The sequence below is a fragment of the Garra rufa genome, chromosome 19 (genome assembly GCF_049309525.1).
Source record: "Garra rufa chromosome 19, GarRuf1.0, whole genome shotgun sequence".
NCBI classification, from domain to species: Eukaryota; Metazoa; Chordata; class Actinopteri; order Cypriniformes; family Cyprinidae; genus Garra; species Garra rufa.
Window position 1 is genome coordinate 17,520,091 of NC_133379.1, and position 20,678 is coordinate 17,540,768.

General features: G+C 35.6%; 1 protein-coding gene across 1 annotated transcript; it reads right to left on the bottom strand.

The window, feature by feature from the left end:
* Nucleotides 1–13,407: 13,407 nt before the first annotated feature.
* On the bottom strand, nt 13,408–18,356 carry snx12 (sorting nexin 12). Its single transcript, XM_073824625.1, has 4 exons — nt 17,989–18,356; nt 17,427–17,522; nt 13,697–13,821; nt 13,408–13,540 (listed from the first exon to the last, which is right to left on the bottom strand). The coding sequence occupies exons 1-4, from the start codon at nt 18,151–18,153 to the stop codon at nt 13,438–13,440; spliced, it is 489 nt and encodes a 162-aa protein (XP_073680726.1). The 5' UTR covers nt 18,154–18,356; the 3' UTR covers nt 13,408–13,437.
* Nucleotides 18,357–20,678: the final 2,322 nt, after the last annotated feature.

The window sequence follows — 20,678 nt, forward strand, 5'->3', positions numbered from 1 at the left end:
CTTGTGCCACAGCACACCGAAACCACTCCGTTACTGAACGAACGGAGCGCGCTTCGTATTCAACCTCTAGCTATTCATGCAAACGCATGGGAAAAGCTTCCAGGGGTTTCGAAATGGGTGCTGGACATTATAAAAGGAGGCTATTCGCTACAGTTTCACCGACGCCCGCGCCGCTATACAGCGCGCGTCGAGACCACAATGCAGACAGAAGCAGCACACCTGCTTCGAGCCGAAGTGGCGAAAGGGCTGTACAGCAGATATTTCCTGGTACCGAAAAAAGACGGTGGTCTCAGACCCATATTAGATCTAAGGCAACTGAACAAAGCGCTGGTGAAGTGTCGGTTCAGGATGCTCACGACCAGAAAAATCCTCGTGCAAGTTCGCCAAGGAGACTGGTTCGTGTCAGTGGATCTGAAAGACGCGTATTTTCAAATACAGATAGTGTCACGTCACAGGCGGTTTTTGAGATTCGCCTTCGAGGGCCAGGCATATCAGTACACAGCCGTTCGGTTTGTCCCAGGCACCCCGTACATTTACGAAGTGCATAGACGCAGCGCTCGTTCCTCTCAGACTGAAAGGCGTGCGCATACTGAACTATTTGGACGATTGGCTGATTCTAGCGCAATCTCGCTCAGTGCTTGTGGAACACACGACCATGTTACTCGATCACCTCGAGAATTTGGGTCTCAGAGTCAATTGGGCGAAGAGCTCTCTGTCTCCCAGTCAGAAGACTTCCTTCCTGGGCACAGAATTGGACTCGCTGTCAATGATAGCGCGGCTATCACCACAGCGCGCAGCAGACATTCTGCGCACAGCGGGCTCGTTCCGCTGCGGCGCGTCTGTCCCGCTCAAAAAATTTCAGAAAATGCTGGGTCTCATGGCCTCAGCATCATCAGTTCTCCAGCTGGGTTTGCTCTGCATGCGCCCACTGCAGTTCTGGCTGAAAGCGCGCGTCCCGCGTCAAGCATGGGCGTCCGGTCGGCTTCGTCTCACGGTCAATCAGAAATGTGTCACAGCCCTGAAACCGTGGAAAATAGTCGACTGGTTCCAGTCAGGTGTAAGCCTGGGGATTTCCTCGAGAATAAAAGTGGTGTCTATGGACGCGTCCACCTCGGGATGGGGGGGCTCTGCTCGAGGGCAGACCGTCTTTTGGCCAGTGGTCAGAACGGGAAAAGCTCCTGCATATCAACTGCCTCGAAATGCTGGCAGTACAGAACGCGCTGACGCGCTTCTGTCCCCAAATAAAAGGAAACCATGTACTAGTCCGCTCGGACAACATGTCAGTGGTTTCCTACATAAATCGCCAGGGCGGTCTCAGGTCCAAAAACCTATACAGACTTGCAGAACGCCTCCTGGTATGGGCTCAGCGCAACCCGCGCTCGCTGAAAGCAGCGCATGTGCCGGGGCTTCTAAACATAGGGCCAGACAGACTGTCCAGGAACAACGTTCCAGCAGGCGAATGGTCTCTACACCCACAGACAGTACAACTACTGTGGAAAAAATTCGGCAGAGCGGAAGTAGACCTGTTCGCGTTTCTGAACAACGCTCACTGTCTGGAATTTTTCTCAAAAAGCAGAGACGCGCTGGCCCACGAATGGCCCCGCCGTCATCTCTATGCGTTTCCCCCGTCTCTCTCCTTCCTCAGGTGATAGAGAGGGTCAGGGAAAAAGGATGTTCAATACTGCTGGTAGCGCCGTTTTGGGAAAACCAGCCCTGGTTCCCAGCGCTAATGCAGCTGACGAGCACTGCCCCGTGGCCGATACCAGTGAGGAGAGACCTTCTCTCTCAGGCCAGCGGCTCGATTTGGCATCCTCACCCAGAGCTGTGGTCCCTTCATGTCTGGGCCACCAGCGAATATATGATGAACTCCCTAAAGGAGTATTAAACACGATCACGCAGGCTAGAGCCCCTTCTACGAGACGGCTCTATTCCTCAAAATGGTCGGTGTTTTCTGGTTGTTGCGCTGCCCGCGGCCTGTCACCCACTAACTGTGGTGTGATGGAGGTGCTTTCCTTTCTACAAGAGCTGCTGGACAAGGGCAGAACCCCGTCCACGCTCAAAGTCTATGTGGCGGCCATAACAGCGTTTTCGACAACGCTAGGTCAGTCAATAGGAAGGAACGATTTGTTATTCGCTTCCTGAGGGGAGCTAGAAGACTGAATCCCCCCAGACCTCCCTCAGTCCCCGTATGGGACCTTTCTGTGGTACTAGAGGCCATGAAAAGTGGACCATTCGAGCCTCTGCAGACGATTGATTTGAAATACCTGTCTCTTAAGACTGTGTTTCTGCTGGCTCTCGCTTCAGTGAAGCGCATAGGGGATTTGCACGCGCTCTCTGTGAGCGCGACGTGCATGGAGTTTGGACCTAATGACTCTAAAGTCATACTCAAACCCAAACATGGTTACGTTCCAAAATCCCTCAACACACCGTTTAGGGCACAGGTCATTGCGCTGTCAGCCCTACCGGTCACTGATGAGGAAATGGACGCGAGCCTCCTATGCCCAGTCAGGGCATTACGAGCTTACGTGTCTCGCTCGTCTGCTTTTAGACAGACAGAACAGCTTTTTGTTTCGTTTTATGGGTGTCCCAAGGGACTGGCCACATCGAAACAGAGCTTATCCAGATGGATAGTTGATGCTATTGCGCTGGCATATGCTTCCAAGGACATGCAGTGCCCGCTAGGTGTCAGAGCACATTTCAAAAGGGGCGTGGCCTCATCGTGGGCTTGGTCGAGTGGGTTTGCCTTGCAAGATATTTGTACGGCGGCGGACTGGGCCTCTCCGTATACATTTATAAGGTTTTACAACCTGGAGGTTCCCGCCTTACAGGCCAGGCTGCTGTCAGTCTAGATATTCAGTGTTGTCTGACCTGATGTTATCAGCTCGGAATGCTGCGTCTACTGAGCACAGCTCTAGGGTCGACAGTGAAAGTAGTAGCACAAGATGTGCCTGGGCAAACTGTGTGAAGACCCTTATTTTTACGTCAGCTCAGGCCGTAACCCCGCCCTGTATGTACGTTAACTTAGCGTCTGAAGTGACGCTGCACTATGTGGAAGAGTGCGGCGTTGCCCCTCCCTCTTCCCCGGACTCCCTGTGAGTTCTATAGGTGATTATGAACTATATGAACCCCGGGCTTTCGCCCTTGGGTCTTTGGTGTCAGATCTCAGCATGAACGGCGTTTTACACTGGGTCCTCTTACCTCTCGTAAGAGAACGTACTCGGTTACTAACGTAACCTGGGTTCTCTCTAGAGAGGGAACGAGTACTGCGTATCTTGCCATGCATGCACACGCTCTGGTTGCTTCGATGATGAAAAACCAGATAATAGCTGCCTGCGAGCGGTTTTTATAGGCCTAGACCATGACCTTTTAGGCGGGAAGCGACGCAAAGGGCGCGAAATGCCCCCATTGGATCTGGCGTCGCGCCAGGCCTCGCTCTATAGGCTGCTGCAGTTGCCACAGAGCAGCCAATAGGCGCGCAAGCTGTTTCGCCTATGTATGCTGCTGCAACGCGCTTTACATTATTTCAAAATTAAGGATAATTTTTGGCTTCAATATCTCGCAGAAAAGGATTTTCCCCTAGCGTAAGATACTTCCGCAGTATTCGTTCCCTCTCTAGAGAGAACCGAGGTTACGTTAGTAACCGAGTACGTTTTCCCAGTGTCTTATAATGGACTAAAAAGCTCTAGTCCAGGGGTTTTCAATCAAGGGATGTTCAAATATGTGAGGTACCTACGCTATATATTTTCATGTATAAAGACCCTAATGCTGTAGAAACATACAGTTGATGTCAAAAGTTTACACACCTTGCAGAACCTGCAAAATGTTACCTGAATGATCCACAGCTTTTTTTTTTTTTTTGGTTTAGTGATAGTTGTTCACAAGTCCCTTGTTTGTCCTGAACAGTTAAACTGCCTGCTGTTCTTCAGAAAAATCCTTCATGTCCCACAAATTATTTGGTTTTTCAGCATTTTTGTGTATTTGAACCCTTTCCAACAATGACTGTATGATTTTGAGATCCATCTTTTCACACTGAGGACAACTGAGGGACTCATATGCAACTATTACAGAAGGTTCAAATGCTTACTGATGCTTCAGAAGGAAAACCATGCATAAAGAATTGAACAGAATGAAAATGTGTACATTTTTCTTTTTTAGCCTAATTTTTTTTTAGGCTACTGCTCCTTAGAAGCTACAGAAGACAAAATAAGTTAAATTTACCCTGATCTTTAGATTAAAAGGTTTTAACCCCCGGCTCTTAACGCATTGCGTTTCCTTCTGAAGCATCAGTGAGTTTTTCAGTTGCCCTGTAAAAAAGTGTAAAAAGATGGATCTCAAAATCATAAGTCATTATTGGAAAGGGTTCAAATACAGAGAAAATGCTGAAAAACCAAATAATTTGTGGGACCTGAAGGATTTTTCTGTAGAACAGCAGGCAGTTTAACACACAACTGATAAACAACTATCACTTAAAAAAAAAAAAAAAAAAACAGCTGTGGATCATTCAGATACCAACGCAGTATTAAGAAAGTGTATGTAAACTTTTGAACGGGGTCAAAAACTATTATTTTATCTTGTGGACTAAATGTCTTTCATGTGAAATATCTTATTCAGGTCAGTACTAAATAAAAAATAACATGCGTTTTGTATGAGCCCTCTTATTTTGGTAAAATAATTAACATTTTGCAGATTCTGCAAGGTGTATGTAAACTTTTGACCTCAACTGTATATAATGTGTAAATATTATTCTCTTTTTCTTTCTCCCCTTACTACTTTCTTGCCGCCCTCACCTGAAATGGTCAAATAAATGTAGCTGCAGCTTTGAAACAACTATAAAACCAGCTATGATTAGATTAAACTTGTCACTGTGCACAGTCAGTGGCTCTTTGTTCTCTGCACAATGACAATAAAGTAGAATCTAATCTAATTTTAAAGCTGAAATATGCTGTTTATAGACTGTGTAAGCTACCAGTTAACTAAAAAGATACTAAAATGACAATAGCCCTTGAACATAACCTTGTTGATGTCCAAAGGGCATGCATTATCAAACCAACTTTGTATGCACTATTAAATACTGGCTATATTTCCAGAATTATATGGATTAATCAGAAGGTCCTGTCATAAAGAGGCATTAGGTGAGTCCATGTGAAGAGTGATCCATTAACAGCACAGATATCAGCTTCCTATCAGTTTGCTTGTGTCAGTAAAGGAGTATTATTAGGTGGAGATCCAGAGGGAGAGAAACGTGACTCGCTGATCAGTTTCATCATTTTGCACTGTTGATACTGTCTAAGCCCTGCAGATTTACTATGGTATCTGCTTCAGCTTTGCTGTGAAATAAAATAAACTTTAACATGGGATTCATACCCAGGTGTAGCGTGAGGGAGGATCTGCTAGTGTTAGAAAATAAATCTCCCAGCAACCTTGGTAAAGTTCAGATTGCTCTCCCAAGCAGGGGGCCCATTATCTGCAGCAACAGACCTAATCTGACACTTTTCCAAGAAACGAACTTGGACGGGTGTCAACAAACTAAGGAAAGATGTAGATCGACGCTACCAGTCAAAAGTTTTTGAACAGTAAGATTTGTAATGTTTTTAAATAATCTTCTGCTCACCAAGCCTGCATTTATTTGATCCAAATTACAGCAAAAGCAGAACTATTGTGAAATATTTTTTACTATTTAAAATAACTGCTTTCTATTTGAATATATTTTAAAATGTAATTTATTCCTGAGATCAAAGCTAATTTTTCAGACATTTTAGTGTCACATGATCCTTCAGTAATCATTCTAAAATGCTGATCTGTCTGAAAAAATAAGCTTTTGTAACATTATAAACTATACCATTTAAAAGCTTGAAGTCAGTATAATTTATTTATTTATTGGGGAAAGAAATTATAGAAATTAATATTTTCATTTAGCAAGGATGCTTTAAATTGATCATAAACTGATGGTAAAGACTGTTATAAAACATTTCCATTTCAGATAAATGCTGTTCTTTCCAAGAAACCTGAAAAAATTCTACTCAGCTGTTTTCAACATAATAATAATAATGAATATTTCTTGAGCAGCAAATCATAATATAACAATGATTTCTGAAGGATCATGTGACTGGAGTAATGATGCTAAAAATTCAGCATTGAAATCACAGGAATAAATTACATTTAAAAGAAATATTCAAATAGAAAGCATTTTACATAGTAAAAGTATTTCAAAATTGTAGTGTTTTTGCTGTACTTTGGATCAAATAAACCCACGCTTGGTGAGCAGAAGAGACTTTAAAAATCTTACTGTTCAAAAACTTTTGACTGGTAGTGCATTCAATGTAACATGATAAACATTGTCAGGTTTTCATGCATACTTTCTTAAATGGGTTCCAAAAGGAGATGTTTGCATCAATGCCATAAAACACTTCTTTATTGGCATTGATGGTTCCATGAAGAAATTTTAAAATTGATGGAACTTTTCCATTCAAAAAAGATTCTTTAGATTATTAAAACGTTCTTCACAGTTTTGGCTCTTTGTTTGAGTTCTATTTTAGGTTTCGCGGGTAAACTGTTTAGGCAAACCAATTTTTCTTAGTGTAAAGAACATTTTAATAAACTTGATAACCTTTTTCAGCTATAAAAAACCATTTGTGGAATGTGAAGGCTCCAAAGACAATAAAAGTTCTTCATGGAACCATTGATGACAATAAAGAACCTTCATTTTTAGAAGTGTACATTGATTTTGTTGGTTCCTGTCCAGACGAAAAGTCTGGTGTATATCCTCAATTCTTGTTTAATCTTTTTCCATCCCGTCAAGCTGACTGAAACATCATAAAACAATGGAAACCAGGTCACAGCCTTGCATTCTGTGATCTCATCCACTGCTATTTCAGAGTTAACAAAGCACATGTAATCTCACGTCTGTCTATTTGGCTGCTCTTTTTAGCATGTTTTCATAGGGAGGGTTCAAGTCTGTGCATCAAAGAAAGCTTTGTGGTCTTTGACATCGGTGGATATGTTGTGTCAGTTTGTGTAGGCATCAAAAATATACCGTTTAGCTTCCACTTCACTAACTGATGCGTCAGTCATGCGTTATGCGCAAACTCATGTACAATCTGCTGCTAGCCAAATGAAGCCTTTTAAAGTGAATGGAAATGCTACTTAATGAATATTTATCTCTATTCTTCTCTGTAATGTTTGTGAGAATGGGTGATAAGGGCAAGCCCTTTTTCACACCTTGTGAACAAAATGTGGAAACATTAGGTAAATATTCAACTAGGATACAATGGAAATCAAAGCATTTTTTAACTTGTTTGTCCATGTGACTTGCACACTGCCAATTAGACTCGACTATTAGCATATCCAAAAGTATCTAGGATCTAAATGAGGAACATATTAATCCTCTTAACCGGCCTCTTCTCGTAGTTGTAAGAAGTAATGGTGTCAGTTTATCCACATTCAAGCGGCGCTTACACAGCTTACATGACAGGCTCGTTCAGGTAGACTTTACCTGCCCGCCAACGCTTGCCCTCCCCCACGTTTAATCCAGACTGATTAGAGCAATTCACACAAGGGCAAGTGGCCTGAAAACACAGTTGTATTCAATAAAATGGTCTTAAAATAAACAGAGCACACCCAGATTCCAGTGATTTTGTAGTTCATTAGCACAATAATATAATACAATTTACACTACTTGTCAATAGCTTAAAATAATTAAGATTTTTAAATCTTAAAAATCTTTTAGATAAAAATACAGTAAACAATAATATTGTGAAATGTTATTACAATTTAAAATAACTGTTTTTATTTAATATACTTTAAAATATACAGTTGAGGTCAAAAGTTTACATACACCTTGTTTTTCAGAAAAAGTTCTTCAGCTCCCACAAATTCTTTGGTTTTTCAGCATTTTCGTGTATTTGAACCCTTTCCAACAATGACTGTATGATTCTGAGATCCATCTTTTCACACTGAGGACAACTGAAACACTCACTGATGCTTCAGAAGGAAACACGATGCATTAAAATCCGAAGATCAGGGTAAATTTGACTTATTTTGCCTTCTGGGAAACATGTATCTTTTGTAGCTTTTGAAGGGCAATACTAAATAAAATAAAAAAATACTATATTTAGGCAAAATACATTTTTTTTACACATCTTCATTCTTTTCAAAAGTTTTCACCCCCACCTCTTTATGCATCGTTTTTCCTTCTGGAGCATCAGTGAGTGTTCGAACCTTCTGTAATAGTTGCATATGAGTCCCTCAGTTGTCCTCTGTGTAAAAAGATGAATCTGAAAATCATACAGTCATTGTTGGAAAGGGTTCAAATGCTGAAAAACCTAGGAATTTGCGGGACCTGAAGAATTTTTCTGAAGAACAGTGGGCAGTTTAACTGTTCAGGACAAACAAGGGACTCATAAACAACTATCACAAAAAAAAAAAAAAAAAAAAAACACAAGTAAGAATCAAGTGTATGTCATTTTTATAAATATCATTTTCTCATAGACTATATGTAAACATCTTTTATGTAAAAATATCTTATTCAGGTCAGTACTAAATAAAAAATAACAAAAAAATAAGCTGAATTTTCAGCAGAATTTTTTTTTTAGTCTTCAATGCCACATAATCCTTCAGACATCTTTCTAATAAGCTGATTTGCTGCTCAAGACAATTTTTTTTTTAGAAAAAAAAAATCAATGCTGAAAGCTTTTAATGTTTAATATTGTTGTGGAAACAGTTTGCACTATTAAAAAGCAAAATAAATTATTATTCAGCAATGACAAAATTAAATTAAATACAATTTATTAAATTAATAAAAAATAAAATAAATGAATAAAAAAGTGACAATAAAGGCATGTATAATATTTCTGTAAAAGATTTCTGTTTCAAATAATTTCTGCTTGAGATCTATTCACGACGAATCCTGAAAAAAATCCATAAAATATTAAGCAGACACTGAAGACTGGAGTAATGATGCTGAAAATACAGCTTTGCCAGCACAGAATAAATTATATTTAAAAAAAAATATTGAAATAACCAAAATATACAGGTATAAGCTATTCAAAATTGTAATAATATTTCACAATATTGCTGTTTTTACTGTATTTTTTAAACAAATAAATGGAGCCTTGTCTAGCATAGAAACGTCTTCCAAAAACATGTTAATTATTATCCAATATATTATAATATACAAAAAGACCAAGGTTATCATATATGGATTAAAGGTTGTAAAAAGTGTTCATGTCCTCGTAAAACTCGTAATTACAACTTGTGAGCTAGCAATTTTTGAGAGCTACAACTTGTACTGCCTCAGATTTATTAAGGCACTATGTTCAGGCATTTATAGTGCGCTTCCGAGTCGAAAGATGTGAGCTCAGTAGGTCTCATGTTGTCATCTCGAAATTACAGTAATTATGGCATGAATCCTGCATAACTTCCAAATGGCTACAAGGGTTAACTTCCAAGTTTCTTTGCATGAAATGACAAAGTTTCTGCAGCACTGCCACCTCGTGGCTACATTCAAGAAAACAGCCTTTTTGACCTGAAATTAATGCAATCCAGTACACTAATAAAATAGAAAATCAAATACGTCGAGGTATGGATATATATTATTACAAACGATATAATTATTGTTTTACAGAACAAACACAGAAAATACGTTGAAGGAGACAGAGAGGGTTTATTCATGGGTAGAAAGAATGGCTATCTGTTTAAAAATCAATTAGTGCCCTTTTCTTTACACACAGTCCTGAAAGTAACCAGAATAGAAAGAGCCAGAAAGGAACATAACTCATTTGAAGAGATAATGGCATATAGAAACAATAACAGCAACTGTGACACATTTTGTCATAATGGAATTCAGTTTTTCACAGTGATTGAATATGTACATTCCCAAAGCTTTACTCATACACGGACACTAAACAAACGAAAATACACTTAAACATGGTCGCAAAAGCCTTGTAATAACATATTTAGTCAAAGTCAAAAGGATACGAATGGAATACGGAATGTAAAGGAAGACGTCGTCGAGAGGCAATCCCAGTTTTAGCTTCTGAAGTGCTACATTTGGTAAGCTGGCGCCATCTTGATAGAAATCGTTTTCTGGTTTTGTGTTATGACTTTTTAAGACGATATAATATAATTTTCTTTAGGATTGAAGCTTTTTGTTTTATATCTAATTAAAGACTTAAACTTGAAATCAAGAATACACCGAGGAATGTCATGTGGCCTGATCAAATTCTCCTTGTAATATCCACCTTATTTTTCCGGTAAGAGTGGCCATTTAGAAATTTAATGGGTTTGGCTTCGGGTCTCATCCGCATCCAGATATTTTTAGCTGTACAAAACAGATGGTTTTGCTTCTTGATATTGCAAATTGCAGTGTTTAACTATATTATTTTATTGTATTATCTTAATTATGAACACACTGGTTTGTAGTGCAACCAGTTTTACTGTTTACTGCACGCTGTAATGTCGCTATTTCCTATAGCGGCTAATGAACCGGAAGTCTCGCCCATAGGGTTACTTCCACATTGAAGAACAAGGTGGTAACATTATTTGGAAAAAAAATCTGTGGGTTGCCTAAAAGGTTTAAACCAGGAGTTTTAACCAGAATAAAACACAGAAAGCACTATTTTTAAAGAATGTTTGCTTTTACGTGTCTTTCCACAAAAAGAGTGCAAGAGGTATAAATACAGCATTAAGATGAGTTCATCCTCAGGGTGAAATAGGTGTTGTAGTCTAGTTCTATTTGAGAATAGAAATATATACAGGATATCATGGACAGCAGCTGTGAAAGGCTTTGACTGATGTGCAGAAAAGAGCTGGTAGAGCAGATGGGTCCAGGACAAGGATGGAGGGGAGGGTTTACCAAAACCTTTGGATCACAGCCCAGGAGACATGAAACGAAATGGTTAGAGGTCTTGACAGTACTAAATAATGCACTCAGGGCAATCTATGCAGCCTCCATTATTCAATTTTAAATTGGGGGTAAAATTGATTGGATAATGACAATAACAGTCTGAAGTGAACTATTCCATTAAACGGGTTCACCCCAAAATTTTAAAAAGGCTAAAATGTACTCACCCACGGGCCATCCAAAATGTAAATGAGAAATTTAGCATTACATCACTTGCTCACCAATGGATCCTCTGCAGTGAATGGGTGCCGTCAGAATTGTTGTTTAAATGACTGATAAAAAACATCACAATAATCAACAAGTAATCCACACGACTCCAGTACATCAGTTAACATCTTGTGACATGAAAAGCTGTCTAAGCAAATAATCTATCACTAAAATGTTTTCACTTAAAACCATTTCTAATCTATAACAACACTTCATCCTGTGACATTAGTTAAGAGCTATTTTAGCTTATAAACAGAGCATGTTTCTCACGATTCAGACAACTTTTTCACTGGAAAAACCAAAACAGTTTGAAAATAAAAACATCTTAATGCTAGATTTGCTTCTTACAAACAAACCTTTTCGATTCACTAGATGTTAACCGCTGGACTGGAGTCGTATGGATTATTGTGGTTTTTATCAGCTGTCTGGACTCTCATTCTGACGGCACCCATTTACTGCAGAGGATTCCCAATCTTTTCCGACGAAGAAACAAACTCATCTACATCTTGGATGTCTTAAAAGTGAGTACATTTTCAGCAAATACACATTTCTGGGTGAACCATTCCTTTAAAAATAAGAAATTACAACACGAAGCATGCAAATCAAGACGTGCAGCCGGCAGCAGTTTTAACAAGTACATGTTGACTGTAAAGGACATGACAAGCAGATGCAAAAGAAAAATTAGCAAAGCGGCAGAATGTAAGACAACATTAAAATGAGTTTTGTAAGTATGACCAAGAGACGGCGTTTCCCCAACATAGAATTGATTTGAAATTATTAGCATTCATGCAGACATCGTTTCCCCACATCAGTTACAACATACTGAGAATAAAAAACAAAAACTTACTTCATTCACACCTAAAATGGAAGAGAGAATAAACAGAATAAGGAAACAAGTTCTGGTATTATAAAATCTCCAGCCGGTGCTCTATTTCGTTTTACTTTATTTACAGTCAAACGTCACAGGCACAAATCGATGAACACAGGAGATAACATAAATATAGAGTCATTCTGAAGAAAATGACTGAACTTTGGCAGGACAACCTTTACACAGTTGGCACATATTTTGTCCTCCTAGAGAGCTGTTTTTAAATCTTTCGGACGATCGACTCGTAGAGTTTAACCTGGATTCACATACAGTCAGGTCTCAAGCATTTATTTCATACCAAAAATAGGTACATTTATTAATTACTTCGGAAAACTCCACAGTGGTTGACAAACGGACATTTTAGTTCTTCTTGCCTGTTATTGGGTAATACATTCTTAACAAGCCTGATACTTTATTTAGTCGTTTTCGGAACTTATTTGTTCGCTAACATGAATCTTTCAACATATTTTCAGAACCAAATCACTTCATAGATTCAGATTCTGAAGTGCGTTGATCAGATTGAAATGCACGTTCATATTTTTAAGAGACGGAATTTTAAATTTTTATTCAAATTATGTATTAGTTAAGAATGGAAGCTTGTTTATGCCATGGAATACATTTTGCAATTCTGAGTTCAAATCTCGCAATTGTTTCTGTCACAAAAGGAAAAAGGCAACTAACTTTTGTCTCCTCAAACTTTTTATTTGCAAATGTGAGTTTACCTCACACTTTTCTTCTCAGAAATAAGTTAATTTCAAAATCATGAGAAAAGGCAGAATTGCAGGGGGGGCGGGGTGGGGGGGGGATCCTGAGATAAAAAGTTGCAATTACGAAGCTTCCATATTAAAGAAGCAAAATGCAACATTCCATACAACTTCCATTTGTGATTAAGAATACTGGTTTGAATTTAGTTTATCCGTTGGTCATATGATTACAAAAACAATTTTGACCTCCAAACATATGTCTGAAACACAGCTCGCTGTTTTGTCAAATAGTGTAATGTTTCACATTTTTAACCATTTTTCTAATCCACCGCAAACCCAGCTCTTCATTGCTCCCTAAATGTTTTGATAAGCATTTGCACTGTTTGTAATAAAACCTCGACTCCTAAACTTGAAAAGCACATGTTCTTTCAACAGTTGCCGGAGAGGACAAAGATATGAGCCAACTCTCTTTGCTCAGTGCTACAGCTTAATGTATAGTTATATAATTTCTACACACACGCTAACAAGTACATTGTATAGATGTAAAAGAAATACAATGTGTGTGTAACGAGAAACTCTCAGACACATGTACAAAACATGATCTGTTAAATAAAACCAAGTCCTGCACAGTTCATCAGGTATCTAGAATTTGCTCGTAGTAAAAATAAACATTACTCTGCACTTAGTTTGCAGACAAATGGGAATAGAAGCGGACAACCGAAGAAAGAAGACCCTCCCTTGTCCCAGTTTGGAAAACCCTACTGCCGTACTTTTCCAGGAATGTAGTTCCGGTCAATACTTTCATCCTGCAGGAACATGTGAAGACACCGTTCGTTCTGGGCCAAAGGATGACCTGCAATTCTGAAGAGGAATATGAGCAACATATTGAAATCTGTACAAACGTAAGTAAAAGATTTCGTAATATATTTGTGTAATTAATACAGGGCCTCAAACATTAATAATTGACTTCATCTAGAAGTTAGAAGTGTCAAATCAGGTATTCTTTTGATGACTAACCTGTTGATGAACTGTTCAAGCCCAGCTCGTCTCTCCTCAATGAAGGAGTCTTCAAAAATGCCCTCATCTCCACGAAAGGGAAGCTGTCTCTTCAATGCCTTTCCAGGCAATGGAGGTACAACAATCTAGGGAATATTTTCACACATTTGAAAAACGATTTTAACCCTATATAACATGTTGAATCATATTTGAAAGATGAATCTCACGCTTCTAAATGATCCGCATGATAAAAACCTGAAAAACCTGTTGCACACAATCTACTACGTGCCTTCTGTCATGTGATAGTTTATACTTTTTCAGTATGTCTTTTACTATCATTCTAAAAACATGTATACACTACCAGTCAAAAGTTTTTGAACAGTAAGATTTTTAATGTTTCGTCTCTTCTCCTCACCAAGCCTGCATTTATTTGATCCAAACTATTGCAAAAACAGTTTTGAAGTTCTGAATTTTTAGCATCATTACTCCAGTCACATAATCCTTCAGAAATTGTTCTAATATTCTGATTTGCTGCTCAAATTTTATTATGTTAAAAACAGCCAAGTAGAATTTTGTCAGTTTTTTGATGAATAGAAAGTTCAGAAGAACTGCATTTATCTGTAACAAATCTTTTGTAACATTTTAAATGTCTTTATCATCACTTTTGACTAATGTAAAGTATCCTTGCTAACTAAAAGTAATTTCTATAATTTATTTCCAAAAAATATATAAAAATTATACTAACTCCAAGCTTTTGAATGGTATAGTGTATAATGTTACAAACCCTTTTTATTTCAGATAAATGCTAATCTTTGGATCTTTATAATAATCCAAGAATCCTATAAAAATGTACTCAACTGTTTTAAATATTGATAATAGTAAAAACTGTTTCTTGAACAGCATATTAGAATGATTTACAAGTTCTCATTTGACACCGTAGACTGGACTAATGATGCTGAAAATTTATGAAAATAAATTACATTTTAAAACATATTCAAACAGTTATTTTAAATAGTAAAAATATTTCAGTATTTCATATTTGACTGTTTTTGCTGTACTTCTGATGAAATAAACAGGCTTTGTGAGCAGAAAAGGCTTCTTAAAAAAAAATTAAAAATCTTACAGTTCAAAAACTTTGGCTGGGAGTATATGTTTGTATCTTCATATCATAAAACTAAACATTTACATTTAATCTTGCAAAGACATGTAATTGGGATTTATAGATTGACAAATGAAATGTATATGCATTTTATGTAAGTAGTCTCCTATACTGTTATATTTTTTTCCCTTATAAATAACAAGAACCACACTAAACTGCATATTTTGCCTTAGAATAAAACCAAGATGTTTTTTTCTTATTAATTTAACTATTATTTGAAAAGTACTTAAAAATGAACTCAAAACATAAAGACACATAATTACTGAAAAAATCATGAATAATTAAAAGGTGAACATTTATCATTAGCAATTTAATAAACATTCCTTTTTTAAACATTAAAATAATACATGTTAATTTCCAACCTATTTTGGGTTCATTTTAAATCAAATTCATCAAAGAATCCTTTAAAAAGTGTCCTCAACTCTTTTCAATATTGATAATAAAACTGTTTCCTAAACAGCAAATTAGAATGATTTATAAAGGATCATGTGACACTGAAGACTGGAGTAATGATGCTGAAATTTTAGCTTTGAAATCACAAGAATAAATTACATTTTAAAATATATTTAAATAGAAAACAGTTATTTTAAATAGAAAAAAAAAAAATCTAAATTTGACTGTTTTGCTGTACTTTTGATCAAATAAATACAGGCTTAGTGAGCAGAAAAGACTTCTTAAAAAAACATTAAAGATCTTACTGTTCAAAATTGTTTCACTGGTAGTAAATCAACGTATTACAAAACTAAGCATTTACATTTAATCTTGTGAAGATGTTATTGGGATATATAGTTTAACAACTGAAATTTATATGCATTTTATGCAAGTAGTCTGCTATACTGTAACATTTTTCCCTTATAAACAACAATAACCACACTAAACAGCACGTTTTACTTAGTTAGAATAAAACCAAGGTGTTTTTCTTCTTAATTCAACTACTATTCGAAAATTACTATATAGCTGGCTTAAAAATTAACTCAACAGGTTGGAAATTAAAAATAAGACATAATTACTGAAGAAATCATGAATAATTAAAAGGTGAACATTAATAGCAATTTAATAAACGTTCCTTTTTCAAACATTAAAATAATACATGTTAATTTCCAACCTATTTTGGGTTCATTTTAAATCAAATTCATCAAAGAATCCTTTAACAAAATGTACTCAACTGTTTAAAATATTATACAATAAAAACTGTTTCTTAATCAGCATATTAGAATGATTTATGAAGAATCATGTGACACTGAAGACTGGAGTAATGATGCTGAAAATTTATGAAAATAAATTACATTTTAAAATATATTTAAATAGAAAAGAGTTATTTTAAATAGTACAAATATTTCAAAATTTGCTGTACTTTTGATCAAATAAATACAGGCTTAGTGAGCAGAAAAGACTTAAACATAAAAAAAAAATCTTACTGTTCAAAAACTTTTGACTGGTAGTATATGTATAAATCATAAAATTAAACATTTACATTTAATCTTGCCAAAACGTGTTATTGGGATATATAGATTGACAACTGAAATTTTATACATTTTATGGAAGTAGTCTGCTATACTGTTATATATTTCCCCCTTATGAATAACAAGAACCACACTAAACTGCATATTTTGGCTTAGAATAAAACCAAGCTGTTTTTCATCTTAATTCAACTATTATTTGAAAATTACTATATGGCTGGCTTAAACATGAATCCAAAATAAGTTGGAAATTAAAAATAAGACACAATTACTAGAGAAATCATGAATAATTAATAAACATTCCTTTTTTAAAACATATTAAATGAGAAATGTTAATTTCCAACCTATTTTGGGTTCATTTTAAACAAAAAAAAAAAAAATATATATATATATATATATAGAGCTATTTTAATGATTGAGCTAAAACTAAACCAGAAGTTTGTGTTAAACATTTAACCAAAAGAACACAATCGCTGGGCTTGTCCATATTTAACCCAACTCGGGTTGTTTTTAACCAAGCATTTTTTAGAGTGTGTATAGTACTAATATGTGACCCTGGACCACAAAACCAGTCTTATATTTGTAGCAATAGCCAAAAATACACCGTATAGGTCAAAAGTATACATTTTTCTTTCATGCCAAAAAAATCGTTAGGATATTAAGATCATGTTCCATGAACACATTTTGTAAATTTCCTACCATAAATATATCAAAACATAACTTTTGATTAGTACGATGCATTGCTAAGAACTAAATTTGGACTACTTTAAAGGCAATTTCTCAATATTTTGATTTCGCACCCTCAGATTCCAGATATTCAAATAGTTGTATCTCAACAAAATAGTGTCCTATCCAAACAAACCATACATCAATGTTTTGTGGTCCAGGGTCACATATGACAAAATAAATAAAACGCATATATTTTAATTTTTTTAAATATTTCAGCTAAAGGTTCAACATGCTGTCCTATTTCAACTGTTATTTCATATGTCAGGCTTTTCAGTGTTTCCTACAACCTTTTTTATACAAGTAAAACATTTTTTCTGCACAGAACACGTAAAGGCAACCATAGGTATTGTATAACTATTTTATGGTGCAAGATGTTTCCTGTAAGGGCTCCTTGGTGTGATACCTTGCTGTCTCTTTCCAACTCATTCTTCAGCCACTCGAAGTCGCTGTATCTTCGTCTAACACACGACTCCTTCAGTTTAAAAATGGGAAGATTTGTCTGGATTTCAACGGAGAAAGCAGAATAAGTCACATGATTATTAAATAATGTCTACATATCTTAGATGTGCACAGGATGCAGAATGTTCTCGAATTCATCAAACACAATTAGAAAGACGTAATGGAACCTAAAAAAGGATGATTTGTAACAATGAAGGTTTAAAAATGTTTATCTTAGTTGGCTGTTGATGGTTGACAGAGTAACAACAACAGCTAAATTAGCTCAACCTCTTACGGCCGAAACTGCTCAAACCCAACTTGCTCACATAGAAAAACTATTTTACATCCAAACCGAGCAGTTTATGCCATAAAATCACGTTTTCAAAGCGTTGCAATAGGCAAGATTCGTTCACGTCGAATGGGGTGTTAGTTAGCATTAGCGCGCAGGCTAGCTAACGTTAGGCCGAACCGAGCCGCAGCGTCTCTGACACAAACACACAATCACATTCATTCACTGGCTAACCTACCCTCATTCGGACTTCGTAAGTGGTGAAGCGATTGCGGCCAACTCCTATAGTCTGCGGGTCGTACACGTCGATTTCCAGAAAGTTGCTGGGAGGACCGTAGGCGTCCGTCAGGTCCTGCGGTTTAGAGTTTAACCGGCGAGTATCGGCCACTGTGGCTTCGGACATCTTTGACGACTTCTTTCGAGACTAACTACGTCGAGGTGTAGTCTAGGACACGTACAGATGAGAAGGTTTTGATTAAGACATTAAATCGATGGAGGTTAAAATGGGCTAGGTACTTCTGCGAATCTAAAACTTGGATGTGTCCAGTTCAGCAATACCACAGGAAATCCTGCGTTTCCCGCACCCCCGATGCGATGATATGTGCAGCAGTTTGGGAGACGTATTTTATGAACCACCTATTTTTTTTTGACCAGCTAGCCAATAGACGTTCTGCTTTATGATGATTGACAGGTAATTGACCTATGAGATTTCAGAACACCGTGAAGGGGTGGGCTCTACAGGGTTCCATGAAATTTCATAAATGGAAGAGACTGAAAAGGTGTGGATTGGAAAGAACAGAAATTTCTGTTTTAAAATCTGTCATTTTTTAATCTCCATTAAAACATTGTTGATACACTTTATCGTGTTCTGTTCAGCATATTTGTAGGATATTGTTGTGACAGGCCTAGTCGTGATGAATAAACTGTTAAGTAAGTATTAGTATTTTTATGGGTCTATGTATATATTGAATTGTATATAAAATGAAAACACATATATATGATTTTTTATCACAAAATTGTAACACTGAGACAATGTTCTTTTTATTTTAATAATACTAAACATTAAATTATATATAAAATAAATTAAATTATATATAAAATTGAAACACACATATATATGATTTTTTCACAAAATTGTAACAAATTAATTTTTTATTTTAATAATACTAAACATATTAAATTATATATAAAATAATTTCAATTATGTATAAAATCAAAACGCATAAATTATCACAAAATTGTAACACTGAGAACGTGTTCCTTTTTATTTTAATAATACTAAACATTAAAATGATATGTAACATAAATTAAATTAAAACACACATATATAATTATTTTGTATTCACTAAATTGTAACATTAAGACAATGCTCTTTTTATTTTAATAATGCTAAACATTATAATTATATATATATGAAAATAAAATTCTATATAAAATTAAAACCCATATATAATGATTTTTTTTCACAAAACTGTAACACTGAGATTTTTTTTATTTTATCAATACTAAACATTACAATTATATATAAATGTATTAAATTATACATACAATTAAAAAACACATATGTATGATTTTTTATTCACAAAATTTTAACATTAAGACAATGTTCTTTTTTATTTTAGTAATACTGAACATATTAAATTATATATATAATAAATTATATATAAAATTAACACCCATATATAATGATTTTTTATCACAAAATTGCAACAATTTTTAATTTATTAATACTAAACATTACAATTACATATAAAATGTATTTTTATTAGTTCACTTTTTTTTATTAGTTTTTATTATTTTATATGTATATGTAGTTTTATTTCAGTTTTAGTTTTAGTACAAACAAATGAAAAAATGTGAAATGTTTCCTTGAAAACTACCTGAAATGAAAATAAAAAGTAAAATATATATTTTATTTCATGTAAGTAACAAGCATGTTTTGTGGTTGTAGTTTTAGTTGACCTTTTATTATAAAATTCTTTAATTTTAATGAAATATGTTCAAAGATAATTTTCCCTATTATTTTTATGTCACATATTTTGGCTTATGGTCAATCACACACAGCCACACAAAAGAATTAACGGCTAAAGCATCTTACAAAACTTTCAGTTTAGATAATATTAGATAGATATCACTATCTGTGCTGCATTTTTTCCCCTAAAATTATTATTTAGATATCTTGTGTATATTTAGTGAAAATAATATGATTTTTATATTACATAACTGACCTTTTCATTCCTCTACCTCTGGAGGGTGCTAACCTTTAGCATCAAAAACCATGTTGATGTTAAATCCAAACCATCTTGAATGATTACCCATGGCCACGACCCATAAGCTTGACTGTCTTTTTTTGTACCTTTTTTTTTTTTTTTTTTTTGAATGTCAGGATAAATGCAAGTGCAAGTGCTGATACATCAGTTGTTTACTTCAGTCTTGCAGTGGACAGATGTGTAACTCTCCCAAAGCAGTTTTGGATTAAATACTAATTTACGCATCTTTTTTAAATTTATTTTTTATTAATTCAATGCCACAACAAGAGGCATTACATATTCATATCAAATGAACATTAGCTGAGAAAAAAGAAGAAACAAAAATAGAAAAAAGAAAGAAATTAAATTACATAAAATTTCAATGTTTTTAGAGCATTACATGTTTTCAGTGTTTGTTTGTTTGTTTGTTCCAAGAGATTTACATTCAATTTGAAGTCATTAGTAAAATGAGAAAAATTTGGTTTAGATTGAGCCCGCTTTTTCTTATGTATATGGAATTTTCCTAATAAATTAAACAAATGTATAATATGCTGTTCTTTACATATGTGACCCTTGACCACAAAACCAGTCTTAAGTAGCACGGGTATATTGTAGCAATGGGTCAAAATTATCGATTTTTCTTTTACGCCAAAAATCATTAGCATATTAAGTAAAGATC

Coding starts and splice junctions, on each gene's coding strand:
- snx12 (XM_073824625.1), bottom strand. CDS start 18,153: ATGTCCGAAGCCACAGTGGCCGATACTCGCCGGTTAAACTCTAAACCG. Junction 13,822..17,426: donor AGTTGGAAAGAGACAGCAAG/GTATCACACCAA, acceptor AATATTCCCTAG/ATTGTTGTACCTCCATTGCC. Junction 13,541..13,696: donor CTTGAACAGTTCATCAACAG/GTTAGTCATCAA, acceptor ATTCCTCTTCAG/AATTGCAGGTCATCCTTTGG.